General features: G+C 43.4%; 2 protein-coding genes across 2 annotated transcripts; both read left to right on the forward strand.

Annotated features, from left to right (window-relative positions):
* The first annotated feature begins 1,583 nt into the window (after positions 1–1,583).
* LOC118784388 lies at positions 1,584–8,928 on the forward strand. Its single transcript, XM_036538619.1, has 5 exons — positions 1,584–1,618; positions 2,871–3,141; positions 3,560–4,111; positions 4,980–8,745; positions 8,901–8,928. Exons 2-5 carry the CDS (start codon positions 2,877–2,879, stop codon positions 8,926–8,928), a joined length of 4,611 nt encoding a protein of 1,536 aa, XP_036394512.1. The 5' UTR covers positions 1,584–1,618; positions 2,871–2,876.
* LOC118783972 lies at positions 8,695–14,726 on the forward strand. The gene is made up of 7 exons (XM_036537918.1): positions 8,695–9,217; positions 9,521–9,860; positions 10,069–10,371; positions 10,523–10,648; positions 11,129–11,330; positions 12,541–12,766; positions 13,025–14,726. Exons 1-7 carry the CDS (start codon positions 8,945–8,947, stop codon positions 14,603–14,605), a joined length of 3,051 nt encoding a protein of 1,016 aa, XP_036393811.1. The 5' UTR covers positions 8,695–8,944; the 3' UTR covers positions 14,606–14,726.
* The last annotated feature ends 2,634 nt before the right edge of the window (positions 14,727–17,360 follow it).

Genomic DNA, 17,360 nt, shown 5'->3' on the forward strand with positions numbered 1-17,360 from the left:
ATTTCATCACTTTTTCCTGCACCCAGTCTTTAGTGATGTGTGTGGTCCAGGATGACAGCTCAAAAGGCAGAACTTGCAGAGAGCAGAGCAATTATGTGACACTTTGTTTTATACAATTGAAGATGTAAGGTTAACGCTAATGACTGTACTTTTCCAAAGGGGAAGCATAAATCCATGGGGTGGAGAGTGGTTTAAAATCACTGGTTTTTCATCAGATGATCATTAGATACAATAATTATTTTTATTATTTTATCAAGGGCAACAGAAACCAATGGTCTGTAATTTAATGCTCTGATTAATATGAAAAACCCACAAAGGGCTTTTCCACCATTGATGGCTGCATACCACTAATGTCACAATACATGTACTCCCCACTATGTAACAAACTGGTTCCTCACAAACTGTTTGTGCAATTGACTGTTTAACAAAATCCTGATGTGCTAGACACCATTAATGAGGAAGTTTGCATTCAGTGGGGTTGGCTTCATTTTGACCTTGGTGTCGTGTAGCCTGTAGTATGTTTTCTTGGCTGAAGTCAATTGTTATGTTTAGTTATTTTTTGTTTGTAAGACTTTTGTCCAATGAATTTACCGCACTAGAGACAAGGGAATGGCAGTGGAGTGATAATAAGAACAAGCAAAATAGTAGTGAGTTACTATACTTTGTACAGGATTAAGACAAAAATATGCAGCACATATTTATTTATCTTTTTTTTTTTCATCAAGGGAACCAGGAGTGGGAGAGATTTATTTGTTTGATCCTTTGACTCTTAATCCTCTGTCTTCTTGTGTCCTGTGGATGCTGAAACATGGGAATAAACCAGGGTCCCAAGGCTGTTATTTCATGCAATGAGTTAGTGATTATACTGCACTTAATATATAAGTATATTTAAATGTACAAACATTCAAGTAGCATGAATATAAGTGTTTCACTACATCCAATGTTTATCTTGCCTTTTTGAGAGGTTTCATTTCCAGACTGGTCTGGTTTCTGATGAAGTTTCATAAAAGCTAGGATTGTCTGTATGAAATATTACTGGAAACAATACATGGATACTTTTTTTTTTGCTTTAATTAATGATTCACTTGCCTTTTAAGGAGCCATTTACTGTCTGTTAAAGTACACAGAAAAACAGATTATTTTCATACTCTATAAACGATAAGAAGTTGCGAACTGTTCATTCATATGAAGCATTAACGACGCAGCTGTAACAGTTACTGCTTTATTAGCACAGACAATGTGAAATAAAACCCAGAAAGTTACAACAGTGTATGCTGGTTAATTATTAAATTGCAGCCACTCCAGACTGTACAGGATATGGAAATTATTTTGATTTTGATATTTAAATTGTGTATTTAAAAACCATTTTATTTAGTGATTTAACAGTCACGTCTGCAGGAAGTAACATCAGGTGTTCGTTCCAGGATTTAGATAAATTTACTAGCTGAGCAGAGTAGACGACAGAACTCCGATTCCCAGAATGCACAGCGAACGAATCTGTCGTTCGTTGGGTGATCCGCTTGATATGACGTCATCAACACCGTCTACTGCTGTCGGACTGGCTTTGTGTGTATAATGCGACGCGAAGAAGAGGTCTGGGCGGAAAAAAGCAAGATAGGTAGGTAAGTATACGTGCATCACCAGATTTAATGCTGTATTATAATTGTGTATATGTTGAAACGGGTGTTTCTTAGTGCAATTTTTACACTGTTAAATTTTTTCCAGGATGCATAAGTGGAAGCTTGCCAGCTGTAAAGAAAAACTGTAACGTATTAAAAGCAATATATAGACTGCATAATAGTGTAGACTCGCATATATTCTTAAAGTCATAGCTGATTTATTTAGAACGTAAGAACTGCGTTGTTTGTATTAGTGAGATGTGGTGATTGTCGCGTGATCTGCAAAACCAGCAAATGAGTGTTTGAATCGTTTTCTTTTGTGTCTGTCTTTGAAAGATAATTTGCTGTGTGACTGCCTGTGTTCTTTGGTTTGCGATCTCATTGGCAAAACAGATGTATTAGATGGCAAGTCGATTCTTTAAACAAACCAGTTTCTTTTACTGGAATGTCGCGAGGTTGTTTGCTCCCAGTCCTACCAATTTTTAAGAATGAGAGATGCTACCCTTGGCACGCACGCACCACCCTTGTACAATGCCTTGTATTTCATTCCGGGGCATGACCTTACTGAAATATAAATTTTATCTGAAAAGGAAACGGAGCACGTTGAGTATGGAAATGTACATAATGTTTTTGTTTTAGCGTGGTTTTGTGTGGTCCGTTCGTCTTAGATTTTATTTCTACATACTGTAAGGAACGTAATGGTTATTCACCGCAACAATCGCTTGAACTTTTGGTCTATTGTAATGTCGGCTAGTGGATTCGGTATATTATCAGGAAGTTACACGCTGGGGAAATACCGTGTGAAATGGGCCAAACTTGGGCGCGACCCTCTCCTAAATTCTTAAAAGTTGCAAAAGTTGTTTACGTGTGGAAATGTCTACAGAGGTATGTTAGCCATTTGAGGTTTGGTTCTGCCGCTTTTGTTTGCACCCATTCAAAAAGGATCATATTATGAAAAATCAAAAGTGTCGTAGAATATAAACTGTTGTATAGCATTGCATATCGCGCATAATGTGGTAATACTTTGCCTTCTGCTGTGATGATTTGGTGAGATTGTGTTGAGGGGTGCATTTATGCAGAGTGGTCTAAGAGGTAAAGTTGTTACATATTAACTCTTGCAAGTTTGTACCTTATGTATTGGCATGTTATGTGACTTTTCACAATGTGATGGTTAAATCTTTGGTGGGCCAAAAAAGTTTCTTAGTGTCCTGTTGTTTGGGGTCTCACATCAAGCTCCTCCCTTTAATGTAGTGTTGGATGGAGGGAGGAGCCATGGAGACAGCAACCAGGCCAATCAGTGAGCAGAAGTCTGCAGAGGGAGGTGTGTTCATGACAAAGCAGCCAGAGCTCAGCACCCCCCAGAAGACTGCACCTGGCTCAGCACCACAGGGTGTGGAAGGAGAGATAAAGATGGGAGAAATGCGTGAAAGTCCGTCTGTCAGAAAGGAGATTGCAGCAAAGAAAGACAGACTGGAGCCACTGAAGATAGATATGACCAAGCTTGTCCCAGTTCCTCCCACCTGTACGTATTGCATCAGTTCCTTTATTAGGCCTTTATGTCATTTCCATTTTCTTGTACACTTTTGCCATTTAGCAGAGCCTCTTATGCAGAGCAACTTCCATTTAACTGCTGTATACTAATAAAATTTTCTCACACAATGTTCATTAATACCACCAACCATCAAACAACTTGTTTGTCAGAAATAAAACATATACAAGATGTGTACAAAAATGTGTACCTTAACTTTTTAAGCACAAAGTGCATTGCTTTTAAAATGAATGGGTATTTTACAACTGGTTTTTCAGCTTATTTTATTAATTGGCACTTTTATTGAAACATTGTGCTTCCAGCTCTGTAGTTGGTCCAGATTGTGTTTCTTTCACATCAGTCCAGTAAAATAACAGCAAACTCACTCCTCTTTGTATACCTCTCCTTCCAGCAGCCCAGCTCTCCCTGCAGTGTCTGGAATGCCACATCATCTTCAGCGACCACAAGAGCAAGGAGCGTCACCTCAAGCTGAGCCACCCGGCTGAGTACGAGCAGTGCATGCTGGGAGATGCCCTTTTCGCCTGCTATGTCTGCGACCGCCACTTCACCTGCTCCAGCGAGCTCATGGTGCACCAGCGGGCCCACACCGAGAAGCGGCCCTTCAAGTGCCCCATTTGCGGCGAGGCCTTTCGCAGGTCGTCTGAGCTGACCCTCCACAAGAAGGTCCACTTCGGCGCGCACGGGTACACCTGCTCAGACTGCGGGAAGCCCTGCAAGACCCTGACCTTGCTGAAGTATCACCGGCGCACGCACACCGGGGAGAGGCCCTACGTGTGCAAAGAATGCGGCAAGAGGTTCAGCATGTCCAAGGCCCTCCAGAAGCACCTGCTCACGCACTCACAGGGAGAAACGGAGGGGGTCAGCGGAGGGACTGTGCTCCTGAGCGCCGCCGCTGGCACCGCCCACGTTGATAAGCTCCTCTCTCACCCTGCCGCTGCACAGGGTGAGTCCTTCGGCATCATCTTTGAATTGTTTTATGTATCCGTCGCAGACCGAAGACTTCTTCAGACTTCCACCTTAATCCCCACCCCCTATCACCTGCTACCTCTAGGATTTTATGTTTATTTTATGTGTAGTATTGTGATGTGTTTTGGAATGTGTTCTAGTGACTGATGTTTCGTAGAGTACTTGGCTTCTGTTGCCTGGTCTGGTTGCAGTAGTGCTTGAATGCTGTTGTGCTCACACTCACCGGCCTGGGAGTGTTGTTAGCGTGCTCTGGCACTGTTGCTCATTTAACTTGAATGGAAACACTTATGTTTTGTTGTGCTGGAAATCGCTCTGGATAAGAGCATCTGCTAAATGCATGTAATGTAATGTATCCAAATCATCTGTCGCCAGCACACACGTCTCCTTATCCATGCTTTAACCAGACTTTAAAAAAAGGTTTTTAATATCATTGAGTAATTAAGAAAACCTTTAAGTAATAACCTGGGAACTGGGAAATATCTAACAAGCTAATACTGAAGGCTTAAATTGGATCAAAAGTGGTCACATTTGGTTCTGGATTTCTGTTGGCCAATCCAGTTTCTTATGAGACCAGGTCATCCGTCAATAGCCTGCATCTATCATTTGGTTTTTATCTAATGATATGCTGTCATGATCATTACGATATTTTATATTGAGTGTTAGTTATCAGCATGAATAGTACAGCATAACCTGCAGGTGACAATAAATGTGGTTAGTGGAGATATGAGTCCATTTAATATTTAAACTGATGGTAAGTGGCACATGATTTTGAAAGAAAAACGTGACATTAAGAAGGTTGTGACATCAAGCAAGGTGATATTAACATGGTTCGTCTGTATTTGCAGGTAAACCTGAGGTAACCTTCTCATGCTCCCTGTGCAATGTGACCTTCAAGACTGCGAAGACGCGGCAGCAGCACATGAAACTGAAGCATTCGCCGGGCAGAGACACGACACACAACAGCCTCGCAGCGAAAGTGAATCAAAACGTGGGTCAGCCGGTGGAAACCAAGACAGAGGCGCATGAACCAGCACAGCACACGGAGACATTTGGACCAGGGCAGGCATTACAGCAGATAGAAACACTGGGGCAGGAACAAATGCAGGAACTAATTGACACCCTCGGGCAAGAACAGCTGGGGGACAGTATAGCTAAAATGGGGCATGAACCGTTACAGCTACAGACAGAAACAACTGCCCGAGAAAAGACTGAAACACAGACAACAGAGACAGAAGAGACACAGGGTCAAATTGAAACTTTGGAACTAGAGCAGATACCGGAACAGGTGAAAACGTTGGGACCAGGACAGACACAGGGAGACGTCAAAACGTTGGAATCGGTACAGACAGAAGGTCAGAGTAAGACGGGTGATGTGGAGCAGACACAGTTGCAGATAGAAACACTGACATTAGAACTGACCCAAGGGCAGATGGGGACTATGGTTCTCCAGCAGACGCAAGGACATGTGCAGATGCAGCTGGAGCAATCGAATGAACAGTTAAAGGCAATTGAACTTGGAGAGACACATTTACATGTGAATACATTGGTTCTAGAACAGACACATCCAGAGATGGGAACGGTTGAATTAGAACTGACACCGGTGCAGATGGAAACTTTGGAACTAGAGCAGACACAGGTCCACGTGGAAACAGTAGCATTAGAACTGACACCGGTTCAGATGGAAACATTGGGACTAGATCAGACACAGGCACAGATTGAAACAATGCAGTTAGAGCAAACACAAAACCAGACAGAGACACTGGAGCAAGTGGAGAAACGGTCACTAAAAGAGAGGAAAGCAGAGGAGGAGAGGCCACAACAAATAGAGGCAGAAGAGCATGGAGAAACCTGTCATAAACTTGAACCTATGCAACAAGTATCAGACAAGAGTCTTGGACAGAAAGAGCAAACATCAACACAAACACAACAAATGAATAAGCCAATCAGTCTGTCTTCAATTCAAGCAAAGGGACCAGAGCAGAATGCATCTCATCACCATGAAAGCCAGCCGCACAGAGTACAATTCCCGCATTTACCCAAGCATCCAGAAGATGCACATATACAACAGTTGCATCAAGAGAAGCAGATGCCCATGCGTTCTGTGGCAGAATTTGTGAAAGGAGGTCATCGAACACAATCAAAGAAAAAAATGGAAGGGCAGTTAACTAAGCATTCCCAACCAACAGAGCGTGAGAGAGAATTCCTCGGACTTAGACGACAGGAAAAAGAGCCAACGCAACACCCTGAGACTCGGCTGAAAGCGAAACACACAAAGCATTCACGGGTGAAGAAGGACCGCCTCATTGTGCGGTTTGTACCACCAGAGAAAGTAAAACACTCCTCGAAACAGAAGCCTCTGCCGACAAACCAGGTGCAGCAAAAAGATGGACAAGGCCACAAACTACAAAAAATGCAAGTCGCACCACAAAAACTGCAGTTGCAGCAAAAAGCTGCGAAGGAAAAGAAGGTAAAGAAACAAGAAAATCTCAGAAAAATAGTCAAGACTCAGACTTTACTGCAGGAGAAGATGTTGCATCGTGAAGTTCAACAAATGCCAAAATTCAAAGAACAAAAACAAACGCCGCTACAAAGGAAGAAAGAGCAAACGCCGAAAGGTGCGACGGGTCAGAGGCAGCCTGAGCCAGCGTCACCACAGATTCAAAAACAGAAAAAGCAAGCGCAGATGTCGCGAAAAGTGCAGCTGAAGAAAAAGGAGGAGGAAATGCCACCTAAAAAGAAGCTAAAGAGGAAACAAGAGAAAGCGAAGGGATACAATAAGCTCCAGAGTTGCATCCCAGAAGATAAAGAGCAGCAATCTCTGCTGTTGCTGAAGGGACATAAACAGCCGCAGCTCAAGGTTCACAAATTGGATCCCAGTAAGACCCAAGGGCAGCCACAACAGCCACTGCCTGGCCAGTCTCAAATGGGCAAACCCCAGAAAAAACAACAGAAGGTCATAAAAGGTCAACAGCAGAAGACGAGAACAAATCGGAAACAGCAAAAGCTTGCAAGGCAGCCAAAAACAAACAAACAGCAGGTTGCACCACCTCTTCCTGCCCAGGTGTCCCCCTCTTCTACATCTGTCGTACAGATTAAGTCCAAGACCAGTCGCAAGCGTAAGGCCCCTTCGAATGGCGTGGCTGAAACAGCCTTGGGGTCCCCACATGCTCGGCGAGCACTTGGGTGTGAACACTGTGGGGAGAGGTTTTCTGAGGTCGCAGCCTTAGAGGAGCATTTGACAGCCGCACACCCTTTTGGGATCAGGCGCGGTGAATGTGATTCAAATGGAAATGTATGTAGCGATAGCTCAAGGATAGAAGGGGAAACGGCTCTGGGTCTTTGTGCAAGAATGTTGAGCCAGCAAACATCGGATGAACAGCTGGATTTAACAAGTTTGCGTGAACCTGAAGTGGGGAAAACACTTGCTCTGCCAAGTCCAGGAGTAAGCTGCTTACAAAACCGAGAAGGGGAGGGGGTAAAAGTCATTGGGGTGGCTGCTTTGGGTTCAGAGCTTAGTCTGACATTAGATCCCATCCAGACACAAAAGTCAAGTGATGTAGTGCTGGGAAGCACAATACACCCAGATCATTTTGGAATGCGAGCTGCAACAGATTGGGATATGGAGGTAGAAATGGGGGAGATTGGATTAGGAGATAGGGTGGAGCGAGTGTCTTTCCCAGCTCTGAACCCTTCCCCTTCTTTGTCTCTTGGTCCTGCGTGCTTGGAAAGTGAAGGTAAAGAAGGAGGAGAAATCAATGGGGAGAGCCTTACAGAAACTACGCCAAAGGTTACTTCAGGCTTGCGTCCAAAAAGTGGACATTTACAGGAATCAAAAGCACAGCAAGGGGAGGAGCTGAATGAATTCATGAAGAGCTCAAAGAATTGTGTGGAAGAGATTAGTCGAGAAAGAGTACTGAGTGGAACAGAGCATAGAGAAAGTTGTGTGCCACTGGATGGATCTCCATTGCCTCTCCCTTCTGCACACAGCACCTCTCTGAATAAATCTAAATCTAGCCAAGCGAAACCACCAGGTATCCAAAATCAGAACCGCTCACCATATCCCTCACCCACAAGACAACTCCAAAACGTTCAGCAATTGGAAACCACTACAAAAGAGGGACGAGTGGAGGGAAGGAGATTTGAAGAGAAAAACAAGTCTGATGGCAAGACATCATCAACGGAGACCTCCGGTGGTCTCCAGCTTCTTACGTCTGGTCCTGAACTCCAAAGAGTCACAGAGGAGGAGATCAAAGAGGAGCTGCTTCTTGACGTGGACATAGTCACTGTTGGAGACCAAAATGTGGAGGACAACACAGAGGCCGATAGTCTTGCATTTGACAGCATTTCACAAGCTAGTCATACTGCTTCCTGCCAATTGCAAGTAGAAACAACCCAGTCAAGTCAACATAAAAGTGGAGAGACCCCTACTTTTCCTGCTCAAGCTGAGAATCAAGACTTCAGAGCATCTGTAAATATAGAAGTAATACCCTCTGAAATCAAGCAAGAAGAGGAAGAGGTGGAAGTGGAGAGAAGAGAAGGAGGAAGACGGAGGGACAGTGCAGGGAGGAGCAGAAGAGGGAGGGGTGGACACCAGAGAGGAGGGAAAAGGAGGTTGGAGGTAGACCTTGTGAATGAAACAGAATCAGAGGTTGGAACAGAAGGGTGTCAAGTGATCTTACATCTGCAACCGCCTGCTGATGATTCTCAGATCAAGGAAGAGGAAGGAGTGGAGTTCTACCACCGGTCCAAATCTCCTTCCCTTAAAGCCCAGGAGGATGGAGGTCCCAGGCGTGAGCAGGGAAGGCTGCTCATGGATGCAGGTATCCCTGAATCGTGTCTCCCAGCATCATTAGAAGAGTCTTCCGATGAGCAGATTGTTTTTGAGCTGGAATCTGTTACCACAAGCGTGGAGCTGTTGAAAACGGAGGAGGGGATGGAAGAGGAAGGATCTGGAGAACAAGGAAGGGGGTCCCGCCGTTGCCGCTCTCCCTCGGTCCTGCTAGAGAGGTTCCTTACGGGAAGAGAGAGGGAAGTGGAAGACACGGCGCAGTGCCAGACTGAGCTGAGAAATAACAACAGGCTGGTGAGTGTGCTAGTTATCTGTCTACTCATTTTTACAAATGAGGCTCTGATGCTGTGATATTGTATTATATTGTTTCAGATTGTGTTTTCTATACTGAAAATAGCAAGATGAATAATAATGGTCTAAAGAGATTCCCTAGTCAGTATCAATAAGATACTAGTTTCACAGCCTTCTTTTAACCTCTGTAAGGTTAGTCTTGTTCTTCAGAAACTTGAACTTATATGAGGTGGTTGAATGTTTGGAGTGGTTCTTTTTAAGAGTACATTTTGTGCCAAAGTATTTATGACCCTTCTGTGTGTGCAGATGGATCACACTCCCCTGGGACTTGGGGTAGAGGGGGATCTCCAAAGTGGTGCCGATGGGATGACGCTAATGGGGGCTCTGAGGGGTCAGGTGATTAAGGTAGAGGAGTACTCCTCAGATTTGATTCCTTGCCAGAACACTCCACGCGCCACTGCCACCGGGGAGAGAGGAGCTGTGGTTGGTCAGCTGGACCCCTGCGGGCAGCAACCGAGTGAAGTCCGGGTGTTTTTAGTGAAGGAAGAAGATCCTCTTATTTTGGACGAACCCCAGGCTTTCCCAGGACATGGGCACACGCAGTTAGCAGTAGAGGAAATGGGGCCTGTGAGCAACTCTCACGCAGGTATGTACATAAAATTTTGTTTTTATAATAAATATTGATCCTGCTAGTGTAGCATGTACACCAGTAAAGAAATCAGTAAATATATCAGTGGGCTCCTCAGTCATCCAGCTGAGTCTGAGAAAATCTATCATGTTAAAGGCAAGGCCTGTCAGTTAATTTCAGATCCTTTTCAGTCATGAATCAATAAATTCCTCCTCATCCATCACAGACCGTGAGGCTACGTCGCTTGAAGACAGAGAGGGGAGAGGAGACGGGGACAGAGAAGAAGCAGCTAGCGTGTCCCCTCTGGTGCTGGAGGCTGGGGTTAGCGGGGAGAGATGCATCGTCCTGCGGGTGAAGGAGGAGGAGAGAGAGATGGCCTTGGAGCCACCACAGAGGGAACACGGTCTCTCGGTCTTGCTGGTATCAAGGGCGCCGGGACTGGATCAGCAAGAAGACGCAAGTCAAACCGAAGAAGTGTCGCTGGTATCAGACCTCCATCCAGGTCCATTTGCAGACGGTGGTGGATTCTGTAAGGAACGACTTCACTGTGTCAAAAACCTATGTTTAATCAAACAAAATTCACAAACTTCTGTTAACATAAACATGGTGCTGATGTACTGTATAATGTACTGAAATGACATTTGTTGATTTTATACTTTTTTTAACTTGTCTGTATCCAGGGGTGCCTATGTCCTCTGGGTGTGAGACAGAGGTGGGTGTCACAACAATCCAGGAATGTGAAGAGCATGTGGAGGAGTCCGTGCAGATAGGGAGACAACAGAATGAGCATGTCCGTACTGCCGAAGGTACATACTGACTTCGCTTTTTATGGACGTATTAGTATATTCCAATAGTCTGTTTTAACTCCGCCATTATCACCAGGTGAAAAAGGCACCTAGAAGGGTGGGCTTGTGAGGGGAAACTGGGACAGTTTAAATCTTGTTTTACAAAGACGATAGGTTTGCTCAGTAGTAAGCTTAAAGACAAGAACCTTGCCCAAAAACTAAAGTAGTATTACAATGTTCAGTGCCACTTGATACTTCTGGTTCAGCTTCTCATAATTGTCGCTTTTCATAGTGATGGATATGACCTGATTAATCAAATCTCAGTTCGCTGTGAGTTACAAATACGTCTTGCAAAGTTATGAAGCACCGGCAGAGTGCAGAGTTCTGAAAGAAATGAAAATTAAACACTCACAATGTAGGACAGAGCACATAACAGCAAAAGTGAATGTGGTCCGCTCGTATCGGTGAAGGTAATTTTACATTATGCTGATCTTCCTTCAGGTGAATTGGACACAGAACAGCGGAACACTCGGGAACTTCTAGAATTCCTACAGCAGGCATCTGATGCGGAATACTCGGACAGTTCTGATTCTGAGCCAGAGGGGGAGGCCATCGCCATGGCTTGTTGCTATGAAAGCAGGAACAGATGCATCATTGCCCCAGATGAAATGTCCGGTCAAAAACAGGATCATGCAAAATCGAAGTGAGTCTGCCTTAAAGTTTGCACATACATTCGTACCATGGTACCTCCTTCTTCTGTTTTAGATTTTTAAATTGGTTCTGTTTTGTTGGTGTAAGATACAATTTATTAGGTGCTACAGTATTTTGTTTGTTATTTGTAACATCTGTGCTGTGCTGTTCTGATTGCAGTTAGGCCTGGATTCAGTTAACATTTATCTTTTAACACTGGCTGACTAAAATGTCACTTTTTAGTGAGGGCAAGTAAGGAATGCTTGCATTTATTTGTGAGTCAAAAATGTGGATTGTGAGTCAAAAATGTTGATTGAATCCAGGCCTTCATAATAATTCCAGTTACTCTTTCAGCCCAGAGAATGTTAAATTTGATCGGTGGGAGGCACATAATTCTTATTTCATCAATACTGAGTTTTTTCATTAGTCTGTGATAATGCACTATAATTCACATTTTTTACACAATAAGTAATGTAATGCAAAGATGGCCTTTTGTTACTTAGCAGACTAATAACTCTCTCTGAAGAAGTGATTAAGGTTTTTATTTGGTCTATATTTTTCATAAATATGTTTATGCATTTGAACCTTACTTTTCACTGGCAATCCAGGGAAATGTTACTTGTCATATAAAAACATACAAATCAGTTTACCATTTTTAGATGAGTCCTACTCAACGCATACTCACAGTAGGTTCCATAAATTACAGTGCAGTGCAATTTTTTGTTTAGCAGACAAAACAACCAACAGGACACAGTCATAATTCTCAGCAAGACAAGCAAACATATTTTTACATTATACTTTACCACCATTTTGAAATTAAACAAGTGCGTTGTGTTTCATTTGTACTTCTCACCTTTATGATTTATATTTAGAGTTTTCAAGATTTTGGGGGGATTTCTCAAATTTAATGGGATCTGTGACCTCCAACCTCTGTGACAGAACTGTGGCTTGAATTGTAATGTGCGTATACCCCTGTCAGGCCATGTTTGCTTATACACTTTGAGGTTGCATTTGACATTCAAACTACGTTGTAGCACCTCAGTGGGATTCTTCTGATGACATACACCTCAGAGTTCATACATGATGAGAGATCAACTGAAGTTCCATTGAAGCATATGCGAACATGATCTACGTCACATTAAAATATCACGACAAACAAATACGTAATGTTGATGTTTATGGATTTTCTGTTTGCTCAGTTCATTTCCTGCTTGCTCTCACAGTATTTCAGCCCAGAGGAGGCCAGCTGACTCTATGACTGAAGAACATGGGGGAGGAGAAGTTCAACAGAAGCAGACCCCCATTGAATATTTCTGCCAGTATCTGGACTGGGAAACGTGGGATGAGATTGCCCGTTGCAACTCTACCTTATCTGATACCCTCCACTCAGTCACAGCAAAAGAGGTGGCCCAGTTCGTAGGAATCCACATTGCAATGGGAACATTGAAGGTTAGTATTTCCATGTACAACTTTGCGGTATTGGGTTGTTTATACATCTGTTCAATTACTGTAATAGTATTTGCTTCCAGTCCTCTCTGCACGAATGTCCAACCTGATGAATCGTACATATTTATAAATGTGTATATATGTTATAATGCATCAACACATACATGATACACCATATGTTGTATCATTGTATCATTCAGAGCCAAATGTTTCTCTTTCCTAACCTCTTCCTTTCCGTATCCGTTCTTCTCTCTTCTCAAGTTCCCTGACACGAAGCTGTACTGGCAGGACCTCACCAAAGTGCCGCTGATTGCAGATGCCATGCCTTCCTCCCGGTTCACCCTGTTGGCACGCAAGCTGAGGCTGGCACACCAAGCTGGGAGCACTGAAACTCCAAGGGACATGGGCCACAGGGCTGTAACCCAGGACCCAGGCGATGGATGTGGAGACAGGGCTATTGACAATACAGAGGGGCCCAGGAGCCAGCTCAACACAAGAAACTCCCACACAGGGCCGTCTGGGTCTGCAGTAACTGCAGACAGGTCAGACATTGCAAGTAGTGTGAGCAAAATTGACTCACTTGCTCACCACAATGTACCCATGCACAGATTTAAGGATGTCAATGAGCAGCAGCCTAGAGACTCACATCGTAGCTCACACAGTCACAGTCATTACTCAGGAAGGTGGGTGCAGTCACTAAGTGACACGCAGACTTTGGGGGACACAAGTGAAGCGCGCAGTTTCTCAAGTGCATACAGCAATGCACAGAGACACGAGGACTTGCACAACAGCAAGAATTGCTCCCCAGTCAATACCGACCTCCTCTGGAAGGTTAGAACTCTTATAGACAGAGTTCGGGCAGGCTGTCTAGGACTGAATCGGGAAGGGAACTGTGGAGTTGACCAGTACCCTCTCCCTCTGGGACATTGCCGAAGGAGTAAGTCCCTCAAAAACACCTGCCCAGCATTGCAATGTACTGTCCTGGTCGGTGCTGGTGGTGTTGTCCTTGATTTTAATTTGAATGGGGATGAATCCAACAGCGAGAACACACTACAGAGAATTATCCCCAGAAATGAAGAAAATTGTGAGAGAATGGTATTTATCTGCAAGGAAGAACTCTGTACACCTTCAATATTGGAGCGCCTCCTGGTGGCTGGAGTGAGAAGTGCAGGGAAGGTTGGGGGTGTGAGAGGAGCATTTGGTGATGAATTTTTAAGCTCTGACGGGAGACTGACTCTGCTCCGATGTCATCAAGGCTTCATACTCTCCACTCTGAGAAAGAGGCAAGCGCGCCCATTCTCTCTCATCAGGGCCGTTGAGAGAGTTCAGAAGGAAGTCCAGCTCAACAGAAATCTCCAAAATCTTTACCATACGCCACTTACATCCTCCTTTCCAGCAAAATGGCCATATTCTGTCCTGTGGCACCTGACTGATTTGGCTCTAGTGAACTCGTGGTTGCAGTTCAAACAAGACAACAGTAATTCACGCGAGTCTCTGAGTCTAATGGCATTTCGGTTGGAGGTGGCCAAAGCTTTGATCCTCTCAAATGACTCTGTCATGCCCCAGTCCGCACCTCCACACCCTCCTGCTCCGAAACTACCCAGTCGGGATGAAGCCGCGCCCCCAGCCCCCGTCTCTGCAGCCCCTCTCCCCGATGCCACCATCAGGTATGATGGCCTCGGGCACTGGCCAGAGCAGCTGGCTGAGGGGGAGGGGGCCCGGTGTCGGTTCGGAGGCTGTGAACGCACATCACGGGTACGATGTCTCAAGTGCTGTGTTTTTCTTTGCATTTCCCGGAACCACAACTGCTTCCTCAAGTTCCATAGTCAAGGGGGCATTTGAGTCTGGCCCAGCTGTCAATCTCCATTTATTTAAAAAAAAAATCCCCTAGTATTCACTTTATCCTGATAATGTTGATCTTCTGTATCCCCCGAGAAGATGTCCCACCTGCTCATCTCTTGCACATTCCAGTCTCTGTAGCTAACTGTTTTTCATGAACTGTCTAAAGAAACCTTTTTAGCTGCTCCCTTTTGTTTTACTCCTTCTGTAGTAATTGCATCGTTTTTTAAATTTGTTATTTTGTGTCTGTCATTCTATGTTTCTTGCATTGAATCTGCTATAACTGGGTACACGATCAGATTATTGGATGTAATTGTCATTATCTGTAATCCATGGTGCTGAAACCTATCAATTTCGTGTATGAAATACATTATCTGGAAAGGCATGAATAAAACCACAACAAAGGAACGTGTAAACATGTTTTTAAAGATGTAAGTCTTTGTTATTGAATGTACAGTGTTGTTGGTGGGGGTAACAGTTATCCCTCTGGACAAAACCTGAATAAAACTATTTACATTTATATAGTCTTGTCTTTCCTACTTCATACATGGTTTACACCTGATAAATTACTTCAGACTTCAGCGGTAGCTCTTTCCAATACATGTTAGATTTCATTTCATTACCTTACCACAAACTGAGATTAGTCCTCATTTGTTGATGCTATGAGAGAGACAGCCATCAAGGTTCTTCACAGCAGGGCTTCTAGATACATAGATTCCTTTATTGTCATTGCACAGAGTACAACGAAACTCAGTAGCAATCCTGACGGTGCATTCACACAAACAGAAATTAAATATAGAAAAGAGTTCAAGCTAAACTAATTTAAAAAATGCTAGATATATACATTTTATATTTTATTTATATATTTGCTGTAACGTATAAAACAATAAGACATAAAACAATACAATATAACTATTATCAGCTGAGATATTGTACTTCGGGATATTGCACATTTACTGAACTGCAGTGGCCCTATGTACAAGTAGTGCAATTATGAATATATACATACAAAGGTGCAGTTGAAATGTAAACATCTGTGAAGTGTTCTATAAATGTAACTGCCAGTATTATAGTCACACAGGTCCCAAATAGTCAGTGTCAGTGTTTAGCAGTATTCAGTTCTCGTATGGCTCTGGGGTAGAAGCTGTTCTTAAGTCTGTTTGTCTGTGATATGATGGACCTGAAGCATCTGCCAGAGGGCAGAAGGTCAAACAGATGATGTCCAGGGTGGGATGGGTCTTTCAGTATGTTGACTGCTCTACTGAGGCAGCAAAAGCAGAACAAGTCCTCCAAAGAGGGTAGTGAGCAGCAGATGATATTCCAGGCGATATTGATGGCCCTCTGAAGGGCTCTCCTGTCTACTGCTGAGCAGCTGGCATACCACGCAGAGATACAGCACGTCAACACACTCACGATGGAGCAGCAGTAGTAGGACACCAGTAAAGCCACTCCATCCAGTACACAGATTTACTCTTAGACCATATGAGGTCCTTCATTACATTACATTACATTCATTGAGCAGACTAATCCAGAGTGACTTCCAGCACAAAAGAACAGAAATCTGTCTATTCAAGTTGGATGAGAGACAGCATCAGACCAGGCTAACAACACTCCCAGACCAGTGAGCATGAGCATAACACCATTCAAACTCTACCACAAGTTAACTTGTGCAACCTGACTGGACAGCCGAGAAGCTAAGGGAAACCAAGTATACACACTATCTTCAATGACCTGCCATGCGGCTTCCTTGGGTACTTGCTGTTTAGCTTTCACAAAGTCCAAGAAATTTCAAAATGAATATCTGTTATAATTTTACAATGTTAATGGGTAAGTGAATCGTTTTCCTAGAGGGTTTGTCTTTCCCATATATGCTTCAAATGTTAGTGTCACTGTTAACAGTTAACTGAAAGTGATTTCCACTGTTGGGTAAGAGACAGTTGGTGGCAACAGCAATAGGTTTTAATCATTACATATTTTCAAAGAGCCAGGAAAGAGTGCAGGAAAAAGTGTCAGTTTCCACAGACAGTCTGTTGCTAACTAGCCTGGCCTGCTGGTGTCAAAGGTGAAGACATCTCCTGTACAGTACAATGTATCCTTATTCCAGCGTTTCTCAAACCTCTCCTGGAGGACCACTTGTCCTGCATGTTTTAGATCTCTCCCTGCTCCAACACAGCAGATTCAAATGATCAACTCGTTATGAACTCCTGAAGCTGCTTAATAACAAACTGATCATTTCAATCAGTTGTGTTGGAGCAGGGAGAGATCTACAACATGCAGGACAAGAGGTCCTCCAGGAGAGGTTTGGGAAACACTGCCTTATCCTATAACATGTGTTAAGGTATACTAAATATTCTAATATAGTAAATATCAGTAAATATCCAGTTGTATAAATGGATAACATGTCAAAAAACTGTAACCTATGTAAGCCGCTCTGGCTAAATGACAATAATGTAATGTACTGTGTTTGCCGAGCCAAACATTGACTGACATTCTTCTGACTACGAGGATAAATTAAGCACATAAATTTCCAAATGGAGATCTTTTTGTATTGAACTGTTTTGATAATATATTTTTTAAAAATATGCATCAAAAGTAATTGGACTAAAACTAATGAACTGCACACTCTGCCCAAGTGTTTGCTGAATGTGACATTTATCAGTAAATAAAAGATTATAAAATCGACACATTAAAAAAAAGATTTCCCACAACTTTCAATTTCAATATGCAAATATATATAACTGTTTTGTGTGAGTAGTGG

The sequence above is a fragment of the Megalops cyprinoides genome, chromosome 10 (assembly GCF_013368585.1).
Source record: "Megalops cyprinoides isolate fMegCyp1 chromosome 10, fMegCyp1.pri, whole genome shotgun sequence".
Lineage (NCBI taxonomy): Eukaryota > Metazoa > Chordata > Actinopteri > Elopiformes > Megalopidae > Megalops > Megalops cyprinoides.

Coding starts and splice junctions, on each gene's coding strand:
- LOC118783972 (XM_036537918.1), top strand. CDS start 8,945: ATGGATGCAGGTATCCCTGAATCGTGTCTCCCAGCATCATTAGAAGAG. Junction 9,218..9,520: donor TGAGAAATAACAACAGGCTG/GTGAGTGTGCTA, acceptor CTGTGTGTGCAG/ATGGATCACACTCCCCTGGG. Junction 10,649..11,128: donor GCATGTCCGTACTGCCGAAG/GTACATACTGAC, acceptor ATCTTCCTTCAG/GTGAATTGGACACAGAACAG.
- LOC118784388 (XM_036538619.1), top strand. CDS start 2,877: ATGGAGGGAGGAGCCATGGAGACAGCAACCAGGCCAATCAGTGAGCAG. Junction 3,142..3,559: donor TGTCCCAGTTCCTCCCACCT/GTACGTATTGCA, acceptor CTCTCCTTCCAG/CAGCCCAGCTCTCCCTGCAG. Junction 4,112..4,979: donor TCACCCTGCCGCTGCACAGG/GTGAGTCCTTCG, acceptor CTGTATTTGCAG/GTAAACCTGAGGTAACCTTC.